Source organism: Panthera pardus, unplaced genomic scaffold (genome assembly GCF_024362965.1).
Source record: "Panthera pardus isolate Hobbes unplaced genomic scaffold, ASM2436296v1 HiC_scaffold_15, whole genome shotgun sequence".
Classification (NCBI taxonomy): domain Eukaryota; kingdom Metazoa; phylum Chordata; class Mammalia; order Carnivora; family Felidae; genus Panthera; species Panthera pardus.
Window position 1 is genome coordinate 21,231,787 of NW_026526710.1, and position 23,479 is coordinate 21,255,265.

General features: G+C 51.6%; 1 protein-coding gene across 6 annotated transcripts in view; it reads right to left on the minus strand.

Moving 5' to 3' along the window:
• Positions 1-19,651, minus strand: part of SGSM1 (small G protein signaling modulator 1) — a 102,067-nt gene extending 82,416 nt beyond the window's left edge. For 2 of the 6 annotated variants that reach the window (XM_053902235.1, XM_053902238.1), the window contains exons 1-2: positions 19,532-19,650; positions 19,392-19,435 (exon numbers count right to left, since the gene is read on the minus strand). In XM_053902235.1, the coding sequence (XP_053758210.1) occupies positions 19,392-19,435; positions 19,532-19,550 (63 nt within the window). In that variant the 5' untranslated portion in view covers positions 19,551-19,650. Of the gene's footprint in view, positions 1-16,820; positions 16,889-19,391; positions 19,436-19,531 lie in introns of those variants that run through there. The other 4 variants (XR_008422180.1, XM_053902234.1, XM_053902237.1 and 1 more) reach the window with 4 other exon arrangements.
• Positions 19,652-23,479: the final 3,828 nt, after the last annotated feature.

Here is a 23,479-nt window from a genome sequence, read left to right on the forward strand (position 1 = left end):
GGCTATGGCCCAAACTGGCCAGGGGAGGACCCATCCCCGGGGGAACCGACCGCACCTGTGGGCACGGGGTAGAGGGCCACAGAAGGCCTTTGAAATGCAGCTCAACCACCTTTCCCCTCTCAGGCTTCCAGGCATGAGCTTGGAATTGATCTGCTGTGGAGGTCAACAGCTTTAAGGAACCTCGGGGTGGTCTGGGGATGGTGGTGGCAGTGTGGCATCCTGGCTCCTTGCAAAAGCCCATGTGATTTTCTAAGCTTTGGCCCCAGAATCATGCCTGACTGAGGCAGCACAGAGGCAGTGGCTATGGGTGGTGCGACTGCAGCCACAGAGACCTGTGTTTGCATCCAGCTCAGCCCTTCATGTCCAGGGGTGAGGATTCAATGGGGTGTTATTTGCAAAAGAGGAGGCCTGGCTAGCACATAGTAGGAGTTTTATGATGCTAAAAGCTCACTGTTTTTCTTTTCTTTCGTTTTTTTTGAGCACTCATGGTGTTCCTGGGACTGTTTATGGCATGACAACCCAAGACAGATTACCGACATAGTCCCATTTTACAGATGGAAGAAACTGAGGCAGAGAGCTATTAGATAACCCACCCAAGGTCATGCAGAGGAGGCAGGATTCAGACCCAGGGTCTTTATTCTAACAAAGGCCTCAAAGCAGAAGCTGGAGACCATTTGAAATAGTTTTGTTACTGCCCAGCTTAAGAGTAAGAGAGTATGTTTACTGAGCACCTACTATGTGCCATGTACTTTGTACAGAATATCTTATTTAATCCTCGCAAAAATATTATCATCCCCATTTTATTTATCTATTTAAAAAAATTTTTTAACGTTTATTTATTTTTGAGACAGAGAGAGATAGAGCATGAACGGGAGAGGGTCAGAGAGAGAGGGAGACACAGAATCTGAAACAGGCTCCAGGCTCTGAGCGGTCAGCACAGAGCCCGACGCGGGGCTCAAACTCACGGACCGCGAGATCATGACCTGAGCTGAAGTCGGATGCTTAACCGACTAAGCCACCCAGGCGCCCCTCATCCCCATTTTAAAGTTTTTTTTTCCAGAGAGAGAGAGAGAGAGAGCGAGCGAGCACACATGTGTGCATGTGAGTGGGGGAGGGGCAGAAAGGCAGGAGAGAGAGAGAGAATCCCAAGCAGGCTCTGTGCTGTCAGCACGGAGCCCGATGCAAGGCTTGAACTCACAAACCATGAGACCATGACCTGAGCTGAAATCAAGAGTCAGATGCCTAACTGACTGAGCCATCCAGGTGCCCCTCTCCTCCCGTTTTAAAGACGGGTAAACTGAATTGATGCGATTTGCCCTAAGGCACACAACCAGGAAAGTCCGAAGCCAGGACTTGAACTCAAGGTCTGACAGTCAGCTCTGCCTCCAACCTGCCCAGAAATGGGTCAGGCCCTGTGAAATCCCAAAGTGCTAAGAAACCTATGAGAAGGGGTTCCTCAGTCTTGCCCAACGTGGGGACCAAAACAGCACTGAACTGGGAGTCAGGAGACCTGGGTCACCCGGATATGACTGTTACAACCATGTCCTGTGGGGGTCCTTTGGGCAGGGGGAGCCAACTTCAAAGGTCAAAGTGGTCAGAAAGATTTCGTCTCTGCCCAGCATCCATTCGGAGTCCTCCAACATCTGCCTACATTCCTCCAAATGATGGGGAGCTCACTTCTTTCGAAACCAGCTTATTAGCTCTAACGACAGGATGTTAGGAGGCAGTTGAGAGGCTAGGAGCCAGAATGTGGGGTCACTGAACTGGTGTTGAATCCTTGACCACTCATGATGCTGGACAAGTCTCCCCACCTGTACCATGGGGTGTTGGATAATAGTACCCCACGTCATCGGCAAATGAGACAGCACCTGGCACGGAGTAGGAATTGTACAGGCAGGAGCCACTCTTAGAGGGCAGTGACCGTAGGGTTCACGGCCTGGCCCACAGTGGATGCTCATGAGTGTGAGTTAGGTGAACAGGCAATTGCGAAGGGGCTCTTAGGCTCTGTTCACCCACCCCAGCTTCTCATCCACAGGTTATTTAGGACCTAGGTGGCCTCTGGGGCTGTGACCCCACCCCTCCACGTGCCACCAGTGAGCACAGGCCCCAGCACACTTCCAGCCCCACCCTGCAACCATTCAGAAACCAGCCCCGCCCTCCCACCCTCACCTGCAAATATTGAAACAACATATAGGAGGTGTAATCTCAGGAGGGAATCAGGCAGGGAAATCCGGACCAACCCGCAAAGCCAGAAGAGAGGGCTCCGGGCCTCTGGGGCCTGCCTTGTCTTCTCTCCTCACTCCCACCACCTGCCCACCCATACCAAGGTACCCTCGCGCTGCCCACCTTGAACCCTGCCAGGTTTCAGATCAGCCGCTACTCCCCCCTGCCTCTCGGCAGGGTTCTGTGCTCACCCCTCCTGTGCCTGGAGAGGAATAATACAGCCCAGGGTCCAGGGCTGTCGTAAGGATTATGGAAAATCTGGGCAGAGGGCCTCACAGCACGCAGCTGGCACCATGTAAAGGAAGGCGCCTGAGGGAAGTCAGCAAAAACTTGAGTTTAGGGAGCCACTAGGCCCAGGTCAAACTCCAATTCTGCCATTAGCGAGGTGACCTCAGGCCTCAGTTTCCTCATTCGTGAAATGGAGATGACACTCACACCACCCATCTGGGCTGCCATGTGCGGACTTCATAAAAACACACGCACAGCGCTCAGAATGGGGGCAGGGGCTCAGACCCACCCTGTGTAAAAGAGAGCTCCACTCCCGACCCCCTTCTGCTGCGGTAGACGTTTCCTTAGAATTTATCACGGCCTGACTTCCACTATACATCTGAGGGCGTTTAGTGTCCATCTCTAGGACGCTGACTAGGCAAACAAACAGCATGTGCTCAGTATATGTTTGGTGATCACTCTGATTATATTAGTAGCACTAACACCAGCAGCTAAAGCTCACTGAGTTTTGATCCAGGCAGTGTCTTTAAGTCCCTTGGATGTCTGATCTCATCTGCTGTGTGTTTAAGGCCAGGGTGGGCAGTATCTTCTGGAGAGGGTCAGACAGCAAACACTTCAGGTTCTGGAATAGGACTGCCAGATAAAATACAGGCTGCCCAGCGGATACCTAAACTTCAGATACACAAGGAATTTCTTTTTTGTGCAAGTATGTACAAAATATTGCATGGACCATACCTATGCTAAAAGATTACTTGTTTTCCTGAAATTCAGATTCAACCAGGCAATCTGAACTTTAAAAAAAAAATTAAGTTTATTTATTTTATTTAGAGAGCGGAGGCAGAGAGGGAGAGAGAATCCCAAGCATGCTCCGCCATGTTAGTACAGAGCCCTATGCAGGGCTCAACCTCACAATCCCCAAGACCGTGACCTGAGCTGAAATCAAGAGCCTGAAGCTTAAATGACTGAGCCAGCCAGGTGCCCCGCACCACCACCACCACCCTCCGACCCCAGCAATCTGAATTTTCACTTACTCCATCTGTCAAACCTATTTTCAGGCCACACAGAGTCTCTGTCCCACTGTCTCTTGTTTTTATAACCCTCTTTTAGGATGTAAAAAACCATTCTTCTCTGCTCAAGAGCAGTTTCACAAAAAGGCTGGACTTGGCCCAGGGGACCCCCTGGTACAAAGCCCCAGCACTGTGCCTGGGGCGCATATGAGGCCAAAATAAAAACCAGCCCGGTTGCCATCTGCTCCTCTGAGGCCTGCTGCCTCAGTCCTGACTCAGGGAGTACCTCACCCCAGCTGGGGTCTCAGGTGGTCGGCGCCTGGCAGTGCAGGTGGGCGAGTAACACTGACCCAGCAGTACCTAAAGAGACGGAGGCCCCTTGACTCTGGTCTGCCAGAAACTCACAGCAGAGAGGCTGGTTAATGCAGGGTATCTGGAGGGTGTCAGGGTGGCTTTAAAAATCATTCTCGGCATTTTGGGCAAAGTGAAGAGGAGAGGGGAAGAGCAGAGGGCAGGTTTTGCTGCTCTGCCTCCCCTGTGAGCGCCTGGGTGCTGAGGACCTAGCAGGCAGCGTCTCCTGCTGTGCCTTGGACCACGGACCCTCAGACGCTGCTCCCAAAGGCGGCGCCATGGGCTCCGCTCTGTGCCCTCGCTCACCTGTGCCTCCGGCCAGGTGCCCCTCCCTACATGCTCCAGCCAGCTAAGAGCAATTCAGGCTTCAGCCCAGATGTCCCCTCCTCCCGGGAGCCTTCCTGGACTCTCCCTACCCGAGCAGGGATCAGTGTACCTCTTCCATGTTCTGTGAATGCTTGCCTTGCCAGCATTTATCACAGGAGCCAAAACTGTCACCTATTCACTCAACATTTATGGAGCATCTCCTATGAGTTTGGTACTGGGAGCCAAGCAGACAGAATTCCTGTCCTTGTGCAGGCACCAGTCCATCAAGATAGACATTAGCCAAGTCCCACGAATGGGTACGTTAGGACCAAGTGAGGCCAGTTCTCTGCAGCAAAAGAATCTGGTTCTATGAGGACAAGTAACAAAGAAACTTGACCTGAGGAGGTAGGTCAGGAGGTCAGGGAGGGCTTCCTGGAGGAGGTGATACCATCCCCTACAACTGCCTCTACAGAGCCACCCTGGAGCTCAAAGGAAGGAACAGATGTAAGGACAAAGTGGCAGGGAAGAGCCCTACATGGAAATAGCTGGTAGCTTTTACTTTTTAATTTGTTATAGGTGGGGTGCACAGGAGGTGGGTTGGCAAGGGCTGGGGCAGGGCTGCAAGCTGTGACCGTTTCCACCGTGTGGCCCGACCTTCCTGTGTGGTCCTGCCAAGTCTTGTTCCCCCTCCCCGTTTCCCGCACGCACCCAGCTCCAGTCACACGTGCTGTTCCTTCTGTGTGACTCACATGATTGCCACTCCCTGCCTTTGCTTAGTGCGGTCGCCTCCACTGATGTCCCCACCCACTCCTCCCTCCATCTCCCACTCTGGGGAAACCACCCCATCCTCCAGGACTCACTAACAGGCCCTTCTCTTCACTCCCTCCGGAGAGCCCCCTCCTCCCCCCCCCCCCCAAAGCTGATATGACTCCCCTCTCTTCCAAGTTCCCTATGGTCGGCTATGAGCACCGGGCTGTCAAGTCAAACTTCCAGAATTCAAACCCCAGCTCTTGCACAGATGATCTTGGGCAAATCATGTCCCTTCTCTGATCCTCCACATTCCCATCAGTAGAATGGGTAATATTTGTATTAGCCTCACAGGCATAATACATCAAAAGCATTTAACACAGTAGCCGGCACACAATCAGTGCTTTATACATTTATTTATAAAGTGTTCCCTAGCCTGGCGGCTTGGTTAGGGGCATGATTCCATCTCATCCACAGGGTAATTAGGAGAGATGGGTATTGGCACTCATTTTACAGATGAGGAAGCTGAGTCTTGGTGAGGTTAATGCTTGCCCAAGGGCACACAGCTTTTGAATGGCAGAGTGGGAACTTAAACCCATGACTATCTGCCCTGCACCGAGGTGGGCACACAGTGGGTTCATTCATTCATTCAACAGACACCTACTGGTGCTTCCCACCAAAGATTCATAACAAGGGCGCCTGGGTGGCTGAGTCGGTTGAGCGTCCGACTTTGGCTCAGGTCATGATCTCACGGTCTGTGAGTTCAAGCCCCGTCAGGCTCTGTGCTGACGGCTCGGAGCCTGGAAGCTGCTTCAGATTCTGTGTCTCCCTCTCTCTCTGCCCCTCCCCTGCTCATGCTCTGTCTCAAAAATAAATAAACGTTAAAAAAAATTTAAAAAACACATATATTAAAAAAGACTCACAACAAGTGTGCGATGTGGGTGTCACTGCTATTATTCTGTTCTCCCAATGATGCAGCTGACCTAGGAGGGACAGAGACCATCTGGTCCGTGAAGAGGCTGGGATGTGAATCCAGGTCTCCTGCTCTGGAGTCCCGGTGGCCAACGCACCTGCTCCCTGAGCCTAGGGCACAGTCACAGTCACAGCCACGGCCAACTGCCTGCTCCCGGAGCCTGGGTCCCACAGCACTAGCCGGCTGCCCCACCTGTGCCCCGCTATCACTTTTCACCCCTCACCTCCCCGCTCCACACTGCTTCCGGCTCCCGATGCTGCACGTCGGTCTCCGAAGGACAATCACCGCGACAAAAGGAAAATGTCTGACCTGAAATGCTATTACTGGATGAAGAGGCCGAAAAGGCCACGTGCTGTACCATTCCAGCTGTAGGACGTTCTGGAAAAAGCAACACTATGGAGACGGTAAAAAGATCACTGGTTGCCAGGGATTGCGGGGGAGGGAGGGATGAACAGGCAGAGCACAGAGGAGTTTTAGGGCAGATAAAGAGATGTATGAGAAAGGTCTGTACTCTGCACTCAATCTTTACTGTGAGCCTCACACTGCTTTAAAAACATAAACAAAGTCTATTAAAAAGAAAGGGAAATGGAAATATCCTTTCTGTGCTCTGCTGCTGATGTAGGATGTCAGTAGGGATCCCAACGTTCCAGCACATGGGCGAAGCCCTCCTTCCAGAGGGGTTCCTCTGCATCCTCAGCCCATTGGGGCCTGCAATGCGCTGCAAAGAAGGGGCCTGAAGGCGTCTGGCACACAGTAGGAGCTCAGCAGACACTGCTCAACGGATCAAAGCTCTCCTTCCTACACTCTCACACGCAGTTCCAGAACAGACCTGCCCCACCCTCCCGCCCACACACATCCACCCTGCCCTCCACATCCACACAGATGGATGCTGAAAGCAGAGACACAGGAGGGTCATTCCACAGTCCCATCTGTGTGGGGGAGAGCCCGGGGGGGGGGGGGAAGGGGAGACAGAAGTGATAAAGCCGTGGCACATGATCTTCCGAGTGCTAGAAAAGTCCTCCCTCTAGCATGACCTTCTTAACCTGCCCTAAATGTGGCTGTTGGCCTTGCAAGGGAAGCAAAAGCCTCTCTCATTCGGCTGCTGCTAGCCTGGCCCCGGTTAATCGTTCACTGGGATGCTATAAATAGGCACCAGGCATCGTTCCGGCACAGGATAGTGCTTGCCAACCCGCCCTGACCTGGAAGGGGGGGTATTGTGGGGTTCGAGAATGGGTTTCCCACACACAGGACTCCCGTCGCTGCCCTGCACAGGTGTTCACATGGCCCCTGACAAGGAGGTCCCCCCAGTGCCTGGTTCTGGAGCATTCGCCTGGGGGCACCTTGGCAAAAAGGTCCTTCCAGCAACACTCCCGCACACAGCCACCCCTGGAGATGATGCAGTTGTGAAGACAGTCCCCACCGCCGCCCCTCCATTCCCAAAGAAAATGGCCTGCGTGTCTCACGTTCTCAGCCCACACCCTGGAGACCGGCCAGCTTTCTTCTGGGTGCTTCTGCCTGCTGCATGAGGCGGCTCCCCGGCAATGCTCCCCACTTCCACAGACCCACATGGGCCTCACAGATGAGGAAGGCACGCACGGGGTCTGGAGCGTGCCTACGTTCTCTCTGGGGGTCTGGGCCGCTGTAGGAGGTAAGAAACAAAATTCCCTGACGGTTGCTTCAAACACACCCAGGGCGAACCAGAGAACATACTAACCACCTTTAGCCTACGTTAGGGGGAAGCGCAGTCAAGTGTTGCATCTGAGGGCTGGGTTAGAATCCTGGCTCTCCCCCTCGGCAGCTGTGTGACCTTGGGCAAGTCACTTTACTTCCTCTATGCTTCAATTTACTCAGCGATAAAATGGGGTAAAATAGGACCTACCCTTTGGGGGTTTTTTTAAAGGTTAAATATGTTAAAGGATGTAAAGCACTTTGCACCAATGTCTAGAACACAACAGAATTTTTGGAAATGCTCTATTCCTGTACATTTGTCCAAAACAGGATCTCTAGCCACACGCTCTTGTGCCCTTGAAATCTGGCTAATGTGACTCAGGAACAGTATCTTTTATTCAATTTAGTTTTGCTTAATTTAAACGTAAATCAGCACATGTGACTAGTGGCTCCCATTGGACAGCGAGGGTCTGAGGCACAGTGGGTGCCCAATAAACACAAATTATGATTATTATCAGGGGTTGTTGTTATTATAGGGCTCACCAGGTTAGAAGTTAGGGTGCATTTAATCTCTGAGCACGCCGAGGTCAGAGAAACCATATTTATCTTGGTATCCCAGCATCTTCAGGGTGGTTCTGAACCATATTAGGGTTTTGGGGTTGTGGACCCTTCACGGTACTGAGGATATGCTCTCCCTACAGCAAGTACAAAGCGTCTGCACAATTTCAGGGTTCTGCACACCCCTAGAGTCGAATCTGTGGCCCGGCAGAGACACCTGGCACACAGCAGGTCCCCAGGCAGCACTTGGGACAGCAGCCAAGCACTTCCACACTTAGGGGCTGGGTTCCAGATGCTGGCGGCCTCACCCTGTCACACTGGACATCTGTGGCTTGTCTGCCTAGTTCCCATGTCCCTGTCTGGTCATTTCACCTTGACTCTCCGCTGGGTCCCCTCCCTCACTCTCACTGGGCTGAAGCCATACTGCCCTTTCAGGCTTGATCAATCTGAGCAACGAGTCCCACAGTGAAAGGGGCAAAAGCTGCATGTGACCCGGGCTGGTCTGATGAAATCTACTCCTACATCTTCCCCCAAAACCAAGGGGGAGGGGAAACTCTCTGTCTGCTGATGCCAAGCTGGCAGGCTGGACCCCAAGAGCGGCCGGGCAATTCTCCCCCCCCCCCCGCAGAGACAGGCGAAGCATAAAGCCAACGCACAGGAAATCCGCACAGAGATAAGAAAGCAGAGAAGGTCCTGATGACATCATTGGGACCCCTGGACAGAACTGCACCTGAAGCTGGCAGTCTGCACACCAACTTCCCATACCCTTGAACCAATAAAATCAGTTTTTTGAGCCTCTTTCCCTTTTGGCTTTGTGTTTCTAGATTTCTTTATTGTTCTAGCTAGCTCTGCAAGGGATTCCCCACAGTGAAATGGGTGAAGCTGGCTACAGCACCCTGCTGTGCTGCTTCTCAAGTTGTGTGACCTCAGTCCAGCCTCTTAACCTCTCTGAGCTTCGGTTTCCTTCATCAGTAAAGAGGAGTTGCTACTTGTACCTACTCGACAGGAAGCCTGCTTTGTGGATTGGTGATTTAGAGCAGTGGTTAATACGTGGGGGTTGTAAAATGTCTTTATTTCTCAAAAAAGGGAGAAAAAAACAAAAGAAGGAAAAAATGAATGATAGTTGCTATAATCTGAATTTACTAATGAAACATACCTTACTAAATAATACAAACTAAAGCACCATTCATTCAAGGTCCCAGGCATCACTCAAAGCCCTTGAACTCTTGGGGTTTCAGCTATCTGACTGTTTTTAATTTAAGGTTTTATTTATTTTGAGGGAGGGGGAGGGGGAGAGAGAGGAAGAGAGAGAACAAGCCAGGAAGGGGCAGAGAGAGAGAGAGAGAGAGAGAGAGAGAGAGAGAAAGAGAGAATCCCAAGCAGGCTCCCTGCTGTCAGCACAGGCCTGACCCCAGGACTGAGAAATCATGACCCAAACTGAAATCAAGAGCCAGACGCTTAACTGACTGAGCCACCAGGCGCCTCTCAGCTACCTGATTTTTAAAGGGAGGCTCACTGCAAAGGGAGCTGTTCCCATCCTTTATAAACCTGAGTTCCTTCCAGATTCTGTGAGAAAAAAAAGTGTAAGAATCTATTCACTTGTCTTCCTGTACCTACTAGAAGAAAAACACACCGCCTCCCACTGGAGTTCAGCACTCTTAGCTGCTGACCCCCGGGCGCACAGAGTGCTTAAGTGGCAGGGCCAGGAGGCTCACGAGGGTGTTGGACCTTCTTTGGCTGAGGGATTACTTCCATGGGGCCAGTGACCCACCAGACCCAGAGGGGAGATCCAGCTGCCCACCTCAGGATGGCGAGGCAGTCAGGCGAGACTCAGCCTTCCTGACCTCCATTTGAGGGCTCATTCCTTTGGACCCCAAGAAATACCCCCTTCCAGGTCTACAACACCCCGCCCCCCAGCCCAGGGCTTACCCAGGGAGAGCAAGATCCTGTGCTAAAACATCTGCAAGTTCGGATGTGACCAGACAGGGCAGCAAAACATCCTTCTGCAACTGAGTTCTTTTTATTTTATTTATTTTAGAGAGCAAGAGAGAGCGTGCAAGTGGGGGAGAGGGGTGGGCGGGGGTGAGAGAGGAGGAGAGAGAGAGAGAATCGTAAGCAGCCTCCATGCTCAGTGTGGAGCCCAATGCAGGGCTCGATCTCACGACTGTGAGATCATGACCTGAGCTGAAATTAGGAGTTGGACACTTAACCAACTGAGCCACCCAGGTGCCCCTCAACTCTCAAAGGGTAAGCCAAACACAGTGCCTGGTCCCTTCATAAATACTGGTGAATCTTCGGCAGCGATAGCACAATGCAGTGCCGTGTTGGTACGTGACCCCCCCCCCCCCTCCCCCGCCATCCCCATACATGAGGAAACGGAAGCCAGAAAGTTTCGTGAATCTGCCAATTGGCAGGGCTGGAACTTGAACTCAAGGCTGTCCAGCTGCAAAGGCGGGACCTTTCCCCAACTCCACATTCTCAGAGTAGCTCATAACCATATGCAGGTCACTGGCTTTGGCTCCAGGGTAATGCAGAGCAGGGTTCTAGAGCCAGAACCCCAAGCCGTACCACTGACAATGTCCATGACCTTTGGCAAGGCATTTGCCATCTGTGTGTATCGATTTCATTAGCTATAAGGGATAGTGGTTTATCCGTGTCGTGGCAAGGGGACAATTAAACGAGCTCATCTGTATGAAGTGCTCAATAAGTGCTGTTTAAAAAGTAAAAGATGGGGCGCCTGGGTGGCTCAGTCGGTTGGGCGTCCGACTTCGGCTCAGGTCATGATCTTGTGGTCCGTGAGTTCAAGCCCCGCGTCGGGCTCTGGGCTGATGGCTCAGAGCCTGGAGCCTGCTTCCGATTCTGTGTCTCCCTCTCTCTCTGCCCCTCCCCCGTTCATGCTCTGTCTCTCTCTGTCTCAAAAATAAAAAATAAAACGTTAAAAAAATAAAATAAAATAAAAATAAAAAGTAAAAGACTCTTTATCCTCAAGAAAGCCTTCAGTTGAGCCCTTGTTTTTCCTGAGTGGAATGGACACTCCAAAATAGTCTTAGCAGCTACTGAGTTTTAATGGGTCTTAAGTATGGGCTTGGCAAATGTGGAGCTGAGAAAACGTGGAAGACTTGGCTCTCAGAGAGTGATGCTGGCCAAATCTGATGGCTTGAGGCTCTTAGAACACTAGAGCTGTCCACCCTCATCCATGTAGAAAGCAGAACGACACAGGGAGGAGGGGCGTGGTTAGGGGCAGAACTGGGACAACGGTCTCTGGGGTCCTCAGTTCCCATCCTGGGACCTGCGGCCAGGAACTGCAGGCCCACTGGGGTGACAAAAATGTCCTTTTCTACCTGCCAACTGGCAACAAACGCTACCCAGCCATTTCCCGGAGCCCCCTCATGCGGTGACCTCAGGGGAGACGCAGCCACACTGCACAGGAGACATCACCCACACAGAAAGCCAGGGCCCCTCCTGCCACTCTCTTCGCATCGAACCAAGGTGCTGAAGCCCAAGCGCTGCACTAGCAAAAGCTCCCGGAAGCCGCACTGCCAGAGACCTGAGAAAAGCATCAAAACGCAGTGCGCACGGATGTGGCTGCATTATTCACGAAGAGCATTTCTGCCGTCTTAAGCCTGAAAACACGACACATGTGAACTGATCTGAGTCAACCCTAGAACCATCAGAGAGCCCCAAAATATCTGCACCCAGTATTCCTGCATTCAACTGGCAAGCATTTTTGGAACCCCTACTTGGCCAGGCCAGTGGGGAAGTGGGAAGAGTGGGGGGGCTGTGCTTTCTAGCCCAAGAATTGAAAGCTCAGAAAACAAGTTTCCTCTCTTGCCTTGGTGTCCCCCACAGTTTTTGCCAGTCCTGCAGCCTGAGCAGTCCACAACATGGATGAGTCCATGTTTCTTCCCTTGTGCCAAGTCCTCCCATGGCTCCCATCTCACTTCTGAGGGTCACAAGACCCTGTGACCTTGTCTCTCCTCCTCCTCCATTCTTGTTCACATCCACTCCAGGCTCCTTAGCCTCTTCCCTACTCACTGTTCCCCACTCAGGGCCTTTGCACATGCTGTTCCCTCTGTCAGGAACACCCTTCTTGCAGATGTCAGTATGGTCCCCTCCTTCCCTTTAGGTCTCAGTCCAAATGTCACCCAACCCTGACCACCCGCCTCTGGAGAGCCCTTCTCACACCTCTCTACCCACTTTCCAGCTTTATTTTCCTCACAGTACTTGGGACTTCTAATAGTAGACACTGCCTTTTTTTAAAAAATAAATTGAAGGTTTGTGGCAAGCCTGCATCGAGCAAGTCTAGATCAGCACATTTTCCCAACAGCAATTGCTCACTTTGTGTCCCTGGGTCACATTTTGGTAATTCTCACAATATTTCAAACCTTTTCATTATTATTATATTTGTTGTGGTGATCTGTGATCAATGATTATGACTCACTGAAAACTCAGATGATGGTTAGCGTTTTTAACAGTAAGGTGTTTTTTAGGGAAGCTTCCACTTCTCACTCCCTTTTAAAAAACTTATATAATAGAGGAGTGCCTGGGTGGCTCAGTCGGTTAAGCATCTGACTCTTGATTTTGGCTCAGGTTATGATCTCATGGCTTGTAAGTTCGAGCCCCACATCGGGCTCTGCGCTGACAGAGCTGAGCCTGCTTGGGATTCTCATTCTCTCTCTCTCTCTCTCTCTCTCAGCCCCTTCCCCTGCTCATAGCTGTCTCTCTCAAAATAAATAAGTAAACTTAAGAAAATTATGAAAAAAACTTGAAAAATTTACACATCATATACAATAAAATAAAAATAAAGTTAATATAATTATACGACATAACATAGTAGTAAAATTTTTTTTTAATGTTTATTTTTGAGAGAGACACAGAATCTGAAACAGGTGCCAGGCTCTGAGCTGTCAGCACAGAACCTGATGTGGGGCTCGAACCCACCAACTGTGAGATCATGACCTGAGCCCAAGTCAGACGCTTAACTGACAGAGCCAACCAGGTGCCCCTTAAGATGCATACATTGTTTTTTAGACAAAATGCTACAGCATAGTGTAAACATAACTTTTTAAAAAAACTGTTTATTTACTTATTTTGAAAGAGACAGAGAGAGAGGGAAAGCACAAGGGAGGGGCAGAGAGAGACAATCCCGAGTAGGCTCCACACCATCAGCGCAGAGCCCGACCACAGGCTCGATCCCATGAACCACAAGATTATGACCTGAGCCGAAATCAAGAGTCGTATGCTCAACCAACTGAACCACCCAGGTGCCCCTAAACATAACTCTTATATGCACTGGAAAACCAAAAAATTCCTTTTGACTTGATTTATCACAATATTTGCTCTCTTGCAGTGGCCTGGAAACCAAACCTACAATGTCTCCGAGATGTGCCTGCGCATATTTAAAATGTGTTTCTATCTATCTGTCCCCCAACTACATTCTATGCTTGAGAGCATGTGAACAGGATGCTGCTTTGTTCCTTCTTTACAGTTCCTAAGCTATACCTGGTACATAGTAGATGTTCAGTAAATATTTGTGGAAGAAAGGAAGGAAGGAATAGAGGGAGGGAGATAGAGAGGGAGTAGAGAAGAAGGTAGGAAGGAAGGAAAGGAAGAAGTTTTCTTCTAAGAAATGGCAGAAAGGGTCAATCCTGGCCCCTACTATCAGCTGAAACTTTCTGAAGTTCAAGTCTAAGCAAGACCCTCCTTGCTCTGAAGTCTTCCATAGCTCCCCACTACCTGACAGAGCAAAGGCTGCAGCCTGGCATTCACAGCCCCAAAGTAAGCTGTAACTAATGACTTTCCTGCCTCATCTATCTGCCCCCCACCCCACACCTGACCCCAAGCCATGTTTCCAGGGTCTCTGATGAACCTCCATGAGGCCACTCTTCAGAGCCTGAGAAAGCAGGATTTGAATCCTAGCTTCTCCACGGACAGGCTGTGTGAACTTAACGTGAGCTGCTTAACATCTCTGTACCTCCAGCTCCTCCTCTATCGAGTCAAGGAAATAATTATCCTCCCTCTCAGGGCTGTCATGAAGAGCGAAAGAAGGAACGCTTGGCATGCACTCAGCACAGTGCCTAGCACAGAGGTTTCTTAACCTCCACAGCAGTGCCATTCCAGGCTGCACACTTCTCCGTGGTGGGGGCTGTCCTCGGCATTACAGGAAGTTGAACAGCATCCCTGGACACTACCCACTCAATGCCAGCAGCACTCTCATTTCTCACCATGAGAAATATCCCCAGACGTTGCCAAACGTCCCCCTGGAGTAGGGCTGCCAGATTTAGCAATGCATACTGACACTCCAAAAGTACTTGCTGTTTATCTGGAATTCAAACTTAATTCTGTGACCTCTATGTTACCTGGCAACCCTACCTGGGGGCAACATTGCCACCCCCTCGTTCATGAAGTACCACTGGGTTAGACTGGAAGCACCATGGGGTTGACTCTCTTTCCTCCTATCTTCTTAGGAGGTAGAAACACTGGTTGACTCTCTTTCCTCCTGTCTTCTTAGCATGGGATGCCCTCCTCCCCCCATCCCATCACCCCACACCCAGGGGCTGGGAGGTGCAGCTCCCCAAACACACCCAGCTCAGTGGCAGTGACAAAGGCTCCAGTTTGCAGAGGTACACATGGCCTGCCCTCTAGCACTCCCCTCATCCCCACTCCCCCTCCAGGGGGTCGGCCCTCAAGCACCTGCCTTCCTTCCAATTAAGAGGCCTGCCAGGCCCAGCTCAAGGCAAGAAAACAAGGCGGTTAGTCACTTGGCTTCCCTGATCAATTTGTGTCATGGGCAGGCTCCTTTAATGGCAGTCGTCATGGCAACGAGAAGCCAGTCCCTGCTGCTCTGGGAACCAAAACAAAATTAAGGGGTGGAGGCGGGGAGAGGAAAGGAGGGGAGGGCAAAGCGGGCCTGGCAGGAGCCAGGATGAGAGTGGGCTGGATCTCAACTGGAAGAAATCATGCTGCGGCCACCCTGTCTCCGGCTTTCCCTGGGCGACACTGAGGAGACAGACAAAATTAGATACCTGCTCAGAAGCAGCTCAGGCTAATGCGGTGGCTGTTTGCCCATGGCTCATCCTGATAGGTGAATAATTTTCCTCCTGATCATGGATAAACCGAAACCCAGACCCTCATGAACAGAAAGACAGATGCTTGCCTGAGACTGCGCAATTTACAAGCAATCAATTTTAGCTCCACTCTCTCCTTCCGCATAGCTCATGTCCTCCCCATTCCTTTCCTCGTGCTTTTAGGATAGGACCACATGCTCTGCCCCTCTGTGTTTGGCACCATTCTCCTTTTCTCTGTACTCCAGCCACTTCCGAGCCCTCTCTCTTCCTCAAGTTCATTGTGCTCCCTCCAGCCACAAAGTCCTTGTAGACGCAGCTCCCTCTGCCAGAACGGTGTTCCTCTCTTTCCACCTCCTCCCTTTACCTTATCTTCTCAAACATCACTACCTCCAGGAAACCTTCCTGGGCCCCCTGCATGAGGTTACTTCACCCTGTCACACATTCTTGTGGGGCCAAGTGCCTCTCCTTCACACTGTGGTGCAAAAAGCCTGTAATGATCCTTTTAATCACACTCAGAAGGTCTATCAGGGTGTGCTTACCATACTGGGATGTCAGCCTCAAGGGGGCAGGACTATCTTGTTCACTGCTGTGTCCGCAGAGCCCAGCCTAATGTCTGGCACACAGACTCCCCTCAGTAAATACGCACACCAGAATTTGAACCACCAGAATTTCGAACCTCACCCAGAGCTCCTTCTTCACCTGTTTCACGGTGCTAGGTCATACTGGCTCCCCAAATCAGCACTGGACAGAGCTTCCAGCCCCACAGCCTCTGCTGACCTTTGTGGCTTCAGTGGCTTATCCCAAGCTTGCACACCTTGCCTAAAGAAACTGATTGTTGGGGCACCTGGGGGCCTCAGTCAGTTGAGCATCTGGCTTCAGCTCAGGTCATGATCTCACAGTTTCTGGGTTTGAGCCCTGCATCGGGCTCTGTGCTGACAGCTTAGAGCCTGGAGCCTGCTTTGAATTCTGGGTCTCCCTCTCTCTCTGCTCCTCCCCCACTCATGCTCTGTCTCTCTTTCTCCTTCAAAAATAAAGAAAAACATTAAAAAAATTTTTTTAAATAGAAAAAATAAAAAAGCAACTGACTGTTCAGCCAACAGTTCCAGAAAGAAGGGTGGAAGGTGTCTCTGGGCAAGGCTGTGACAGGCAGGGATGTGGCTCCTCTGAACCCAGAAAATGGGGAGAAGGAAGAGTTGACTTGACTCCTGGATTTCTAGGCAAAGAGCTTCCCTATGCCACTCCACTGGAGCCTGGCTCTCTGATACTGGGGGGAGATGCTCCCCAAAGAGGTAGGCAGAGAAAGGGAAGGAGACAGGAAGTCGGCTTTGGTGGGACGGGGGCTTGTTGCCATGCCCTCAGGGGTCACCCGTGCTGAACAAAGGGCTCACAAACAGAAGACCTGAACTTGTCCTTTACTGGTTCTGTGCCCTTGGGACATCATTTATTCTCTCTGGGCCAGTTTTCACATCCGTGTGATGGAAATCATGGCACCACACGTGCTGACATTGCAGTGCTGTGTAGATGTGGATGGACACATTTGGGTTATGACAGGTAAAAGCCTGGCTCTCATGTCAGACAGACCTGGGGGTGAAGACCCTGGCTCCACACCCGTCGGCTGTGTGCTCTTGAGCAACTCACGCCTCCCCTCCAAGCTCGGGTTCTCTGTGTGTAAAGTGGGACCATCGCACTCACCTCAGAAAGTTACCTGTACACACAGGGTACGGCACAGAGTAGCCCCCAGGAAATGGACGTTCTGATTCCTGAAATGATGTGCCCCAAGAAATACAGAATTCAGAATCAGCCACCAACTCACTACTGTAAGCCGTGCCTTCTGACTGCAGATCTGGAGTCAATGGGCGCTAGAGGCCTTTTGCCCAAATTTGCAAGGTTCTGTCCCTGCCCCCCTGAGGCACCAAGGGGGATGCCACACAGGTTCCTCTGATCAGGCAATGGCCTTGGCCTCCTGTCAGGCAGAAAGCTCATTCGATGCCCCAAACTCGGCTGCTCCCAGGAGAGAGGATGCAGGCCCACACCTCTGGTCACCAGGGGCAAAGTATACCCACCCCACCACCCCAGTCCCCCACCCCTCGGCCAATAATCCAAACTAGACTGACATGGGTGGGACCTCCAAGGACGCTCCTTCTCCACATGTGGAAACTGAGTCCTCGAGAGGGGAAAGGACTTGTATAGGGTATCGAGGGAGCTGCTGGCAGAGCTGGGACCAGGGTCCCAGCTGGAGCCCTGCCCAGAGGCAGATGCCTTGTTCACACATTCTTCTGCCTGTGGCCCCCACTCCCAGTTGAACAGCCAACCATTTCCTTGAAAACACAGCCATTCCAGTTGCAAACATCTGCAGAGCACATATTACAGCTAGGTTTGGTTAAACAATGAACAAAGAGTCTGCAGGTTTTTAACCCGAAGGCTTTTGGGGGAGGTGCTAGAGACACCCTCCCCTAACACAGTCATCAGAATACTGTAGGTCTGTATGTTTTGTTGGAAGGTTGTCCATCTACATAGACCTTTCTTCAGGTCCCAACAGGGCCTCTAAGAGGGCTAAACTGAAAACATCTGGGCCTTTCTGAGGAATTCCACACATCCCACCTTATTGAGAAATGCTAGAATGAGGGGTGCCTGGGTGGCTCAGTCGGTTAAGCGTCTGACTGTGGCTCAGGTCATGATCTCACGGTCTGTGAGTTCCAGCCTCGCGTTGGGCTCTGTGCTGACGTCTCAGTGCCTGGACCCTGCTTCAGATTCTATGTCTCCCTCTCTCTCCGACCCTCCCCCATTCGTGCTCTGTCCCTCTCTGTCTCAAAACTAAATAAACGTTAAAAAAAAAAGAAAGAAATGCTAGAATGTACAGTCAGCCCTGGAGCTGATTCTTTCAACAACGCAGGACATGCCACACATAGACACCTATACGCAGACATGCCCGAGCTTTCTGAGCAGGGAGGGACAGCAACAGGTCCAGGCTTCAAGCCTGTCCTTTGGTGGCTGTCTGCCACCAGGCGGGGAGGGGCTTCTTGGTGCTCAGTGCTGACACCACATGTGGACACCCTCAACACACATACACAGGCACAGATATGAGGCCAGCCCCCAAGGTCTGAGGGCATTTGTGGTCTCAGGCTGAGGACTCAAGATACAGGAGTGAGGGAGCTCAGCATTGACAGGGACCCAGATGTGAAGTGACATAAGGAAGGCAATAGACACACATACAATCACACATACATGGTCACGGCCTCACCCATGTACACAGAGACTCATGCATCACACAGATACACCTCATACTCACGAAAACACATAAACACACAGACCCATGTACACGCAATAAGAAGATATACTTGGATATCTCTAGACCGATGCACAGACATGCTCAGAGGCACTCACAGCCACATGTCCTCGCCCACATAGGCGTGTGCATGCTTTACACACACGCACACACACAGTCCAAGCATCTAAACGCTTCCCAGGAACCAACCACTATGGATTCTCCCCTCTGCGGGCAGTCCAGGGCTAGAAACTAAAGCCTGGACTGGGTTCCCAGTTGGCCCCAAGGAGAGGGAAGGGGCAGAGGGACAGTTGAACCTTGCTTGCTCCTCACTCTACTGCATGTGGGGGCAGGGTAGGGGGTAAGGGAAACCCACCTGCCAGAACAGCAGGGGACAAGCCCACAAATGGAGTCACCCACTTGCCAGGGGCTTTCAGGGATGGGGGGCAGGGGGAGTCTCTTGGCTCCTGGGGGTGGCTCCAAGCACTGAGAATTTGCGGGAAAGGGGAGATCTGGGACGAGGGGCATTTTTCCACAGTGAACCTTTCCCCCCTTCCGAAGTCTGGTCTTCCTTCTGCAGCTCCATTCAGCCCCCCACCACCCAATACACCCAATCAGCACCCCCAGGCGCTTGCCTCACCTTCCTGAGATGCAACCACCGGCTCCTCCACAAAGGAGGTCCTACCCAGACATATCCAGGGGTGCCCCACACCCGGGGGAGGGGGGAGGGGGGAGGGGGGAGGGCCCTCCCGCTGCACCCGCCCCTGCACACAGCATAAAAACATCCAGAGTCCCCTATACTCCAACCCCCAAACTCACCGCCTCCAGTTCCGCGGGAGGTAAATACCCAGCCAGGTGAGCCCCAAACCGGAAATGGCCGTCCCCGCAGCCGCCGCGGGCCACCGGCCACCTCTTCGTCGGGGACCCTTCCCCGGGTGCTTGAAAGCCCCCTCCCCCAGGATCGCGCCCCCCGCCCCCCCCCCCCCCCCCGCACCCACCTCCTTCTTGACGGTGCGCAGCAGCCTCTGTCGAGTGTCCGCCTCTGTGGGACCAGACGGGGGGCAGCCGGTCAGCCGAGCGCTGGGGGCGGGGGCCTGGGGTTGCCCTCCCGCCGCCCCCGCGCCCTGCGCCCGCTTACCCACGGCGACGGAGGCCATGGCCGCGCGCGCTGCGTTCCCAGCCCAGGCAGCGGCGGTGCCGGCTCTCTGGCTCTGCAGCTGCAGCCGCGGGGGGGCGGGGCCGAGCGCCTGGTGACGTCAGGCCCCGCCGCGCAGCCGCCGCGCAGCCACCGCCCCCCCCCCCCCCCCCCCCCACGCGCGAGCCGCCGCCGCGGCGCAGCCTGGCCCCTGGCGGGAAGGTCCTCGGGCAGACGCACGCTCTGGGCCCCTACCACCAGCAGCCCCGCCTCCGTGGGAAGCCCCGCCTCCCATGCCCGGCGCCCCAGGTCCCACTCCCCCTCTATTGGGCAGGGCGGAAATGCATCGTTCATTCCCAGATCCGCTCCTTGCCAGGCTGCAGGGAAGTGGCCTGAGGCGGTGGGGCCTGTTACTGACACGCTGCAAGCCTCAGGGTTCTCATCTTTAAAATGGATGTAATAGGGGCGCCTGGGTGGCTCAGTCGGGTGAGTGAGTGTCGGACTTTGGCTCAGGTCATGATCTCCTGGTTCATGGGTTCGAGCCCCGCATCGGGCCCTGTGCTGACTGCTCAGAGCCTGGAACCTGTTTCCGATTCTGTCTCCCTCTGTCTCTGCCCCGACTCTGCTTGTGCTCTGTCTCTAAAATAAATAAACATTAAAATATATGTATATGTATAAAATGGGTGTAATAGGACCACCTCATCGGAACGATATCAGACGTAAAAGAGATAGTGAATGTAAAGCACTTAACAGAGACCTAAGAAAAAAGACCAGCAACCATAAAAGCTGCCATTTTCATTATTATTATTATTATTATTATTATTATTATTATTATTAAGTCTTCCAAGATACAGTGGCTCTCCACCCGGATTGGCCAGGCCTTACATGACTCCCTCCCCCACACGCAGGTCACTGGGAGAGTGGCAGAGTGGGATCCTTCCAGGACCCCAATAGGGCACTTGTCAGCCAGGATCTCCAACACTCTTTGGGACCAACGCTTATTCCACCAAGTTCCTGACCGCGTCCACCCAGACTGCAACACCGGTTTACAAACGTTTATCGAGCACCTACTACATGCCAGGTTACTGTGGATACAGAAGTGAGCAAGATGGGCAAAAGCCTGCCCTCACGGGGCGTAGGACGTAGACAGAAAAATAAATAAGCAGATGACGTGGTATGTTGGAAGTTTCTGGAGAAAAATGAAGTAGGCAAAGGAGACAGGTGGGGTTTGTATTTTTGAAGTAGGCTCCTCATGGAGGCCCCATGAGGAGATGCCATTTGAGCAAAGAAGAGAAGAGTACATTGGGGGATTTCTAGAGGAAGAGCAGTCCAGGCAAAGGGAACAGCAAGTGCAAAGGCCCTGAGGTAGGAGTGTGCCACTGGGTGTGACAAATAGCTAGGGGGCCAATAGGGCTGGAGTGGCATGAACAAGAAGGGTTGGCAGTCTTCCAAGGCCTGTTAAGGCCTTGAAGTCCACTTAAAGGACTTGCATCCTGCCCTCAAGCGCCCCCCGGGTTTCAGCCCTCCTGTCACAGCTCAGAGCACACCCTCTTGCTGAGGGGATTCAGAGTCCCCTTTTCTCCATTTGTCAGTGCCATAAGCCAGAGAAGATGATTTTGACTACCTTAGGGAAAAGAAAATAAGCTGGAAGGAATAATGGGCATTCCCAGAGTCCAAGGGGGGCCTGGAAGACTGGGTTGAAAGCAAGGTAGCTCCAGAAAGAGAACCCATGGGAATAGTCGCCTGGCAAGGACAGAGTGGTTAGGGTGCCACCACTCAGGTGGAAGGAGCTCCAGCTGTTGGAGGTTCCAGTTCCAAGGAGGGAGCATCCTATTGGCCTGGCCTGAGACCTATGCCTGCTTCTTGCTGGGCAAGGGGAGTCTCAATCACAACCCACCGCCCCACTATTTCCAGTGAGAGTCCCCGGGGAGCCCAGAGAATATGAAATGGTTGCTTGGTAGCCAACCCCCCCACCCTCCTATATATTAGAACCATATATTGAGGACCTGCTGTGTGCCAGCCACTGCATTAAGGGCTTTAGGGTTTGGGTTGCCTGCTTTAAACACAACACGGACATAAGCCCAAGCTTCACTTTTGGCCTCTTAATATTATCTTCTTCAATATATTACATTGTGAAAGGTGAAATGAAATAGTCACTTATGTCAACAGGTTTTCAAATGGAGCCAGAGGCCAGTAAGGAGATGGGCCTTATGCACATCCTCACCGGTAGGAGAACCACGAATGTTGGAACCGGACCAAACTGCAACCCTTCCCAGGACTCGGCCAAAACACCTGCAGCTTGCTATAGTAAGAGACCCCGCTTAGTGATAGCCTTAGAAACCAGTTACGGTCACCAAGTTTAGTTTCCTGCCACCAACACCAATCTTGGTCATCAGAATTCTTGGTAAATGACATATACAAGCATTCCCTTTTGTCTTCAAAAACCTTTTCCTTTTATTCCCTGGATGGGGGTGGGGAGGGTAGAGGCACTATTTTGGTTGCTGCCCAAATGTGTCTTTCCCAAACTGCAATTCTGAGACCCCAAATAACTTTGTTTTTATTTCAGCTCTGCCTCTTCTCTCAGTTGACAGAGTTACATTGTGCATCGCTTCGTAGGATTGCACAAATGCTTTCTTCACAGCTTTTAGGCCTCTTCATTTTGATACAATTTGAAACCTGTGTGGGTGGTGGGCGGAGGAATTCAAGCACAGCACAAAGCATCTTGATATATTGATCAACTCAATTCATCAGTTGTTAACTGAGATTCACCAACTGTTAACATTTGCTGCATTACCTTTATGTTCTCTGTCTCCCTCTTTTTACAACAAATTGCACACATTGATTGTATACATCTTGATGAATTTTCTCCTATGCACTCACCTGTAATACCATCACTATAACGAAGGTACTAAACATATTCATCACCTCCAGAAATGGATGTGTGTTCTTTCGTGGTTATTTATTTCTTTGGGTAGGAACGTGTAGCATGTGATCTATCTCCTGGAAGCAGAGGCGTGGGAACAAGGTGTGGGAGGGAAACATGAAGGAAGCAGAGAGGGAGCAATTGATGTGATTTTATGCAAGGTGGTGTAGACAACCATCCCTTTTACCCAGGTTTCGCCATTACTTTGCAGAGGCCTGCTAATTATTCCTCTTCTCATCCTTTCCCTCTCTGTGATCATTTCTTCATTATCTTTGCAAAGATTCTCGGCGCTTTCTTTTTGTCTTCATTAGGCTTCTTGGTGGTTTAGCCGCTTAGCTGCTATCTTGATTTCTTAAAGAACCACCTTAGTTTTTTCACCTTCCATTTTGTCAGCCTCTTCCATTAGGTTTATTTTGGTGTGTGATTGTGTCTTCTCATTTCAGGTGTGTCATGCAAGAATGTGTGTGTAGGTCCAGTATATGTACAAACTGTATATCCAAATTGCATTTAGTTGTCTACCGCTTTCTGACTGTGTATCCCCAGTTTTCCAACTTAAATACCACCTTCTTTCCCACTGCCCTCCACTCCTTTTTTTTTTTTTTTTTGCCCAGAAAGAACCTGGCAGATTCCTGCATGTCATCAGGAAGGTAATGACAATCAGATCAACTCTGGCAATTGGGGTTGTCTATAAGAGTTATAAGTCAGGGGCGCCTGGGTGGCTCAGTCAGTTGAGTGTCTGACCACCAGCTCTTAGATGAACACTGGCAAGACAATCCTCTGCCCAGTTGATTTGCCCATAATAAATGGGAGCCCATTGCTTTGCCTCAGCCCACCTATGCAGTAAAGATTCAAGAGTTATGGGGGTGCCTGGGTGGCTCAGTTGGTTGAGCGTCCGACTTCAGCTCAGGTCATGATCTCGTGGTTCCTGCGTTCAAGCTCCACATGGAGCTCACTGCTGTCAGCGAGGAGCCTGCCTCAGATCTCTAAGGATCGCTCTCTGCCCCTCCCCCACTTGCACTCTCCCAAAA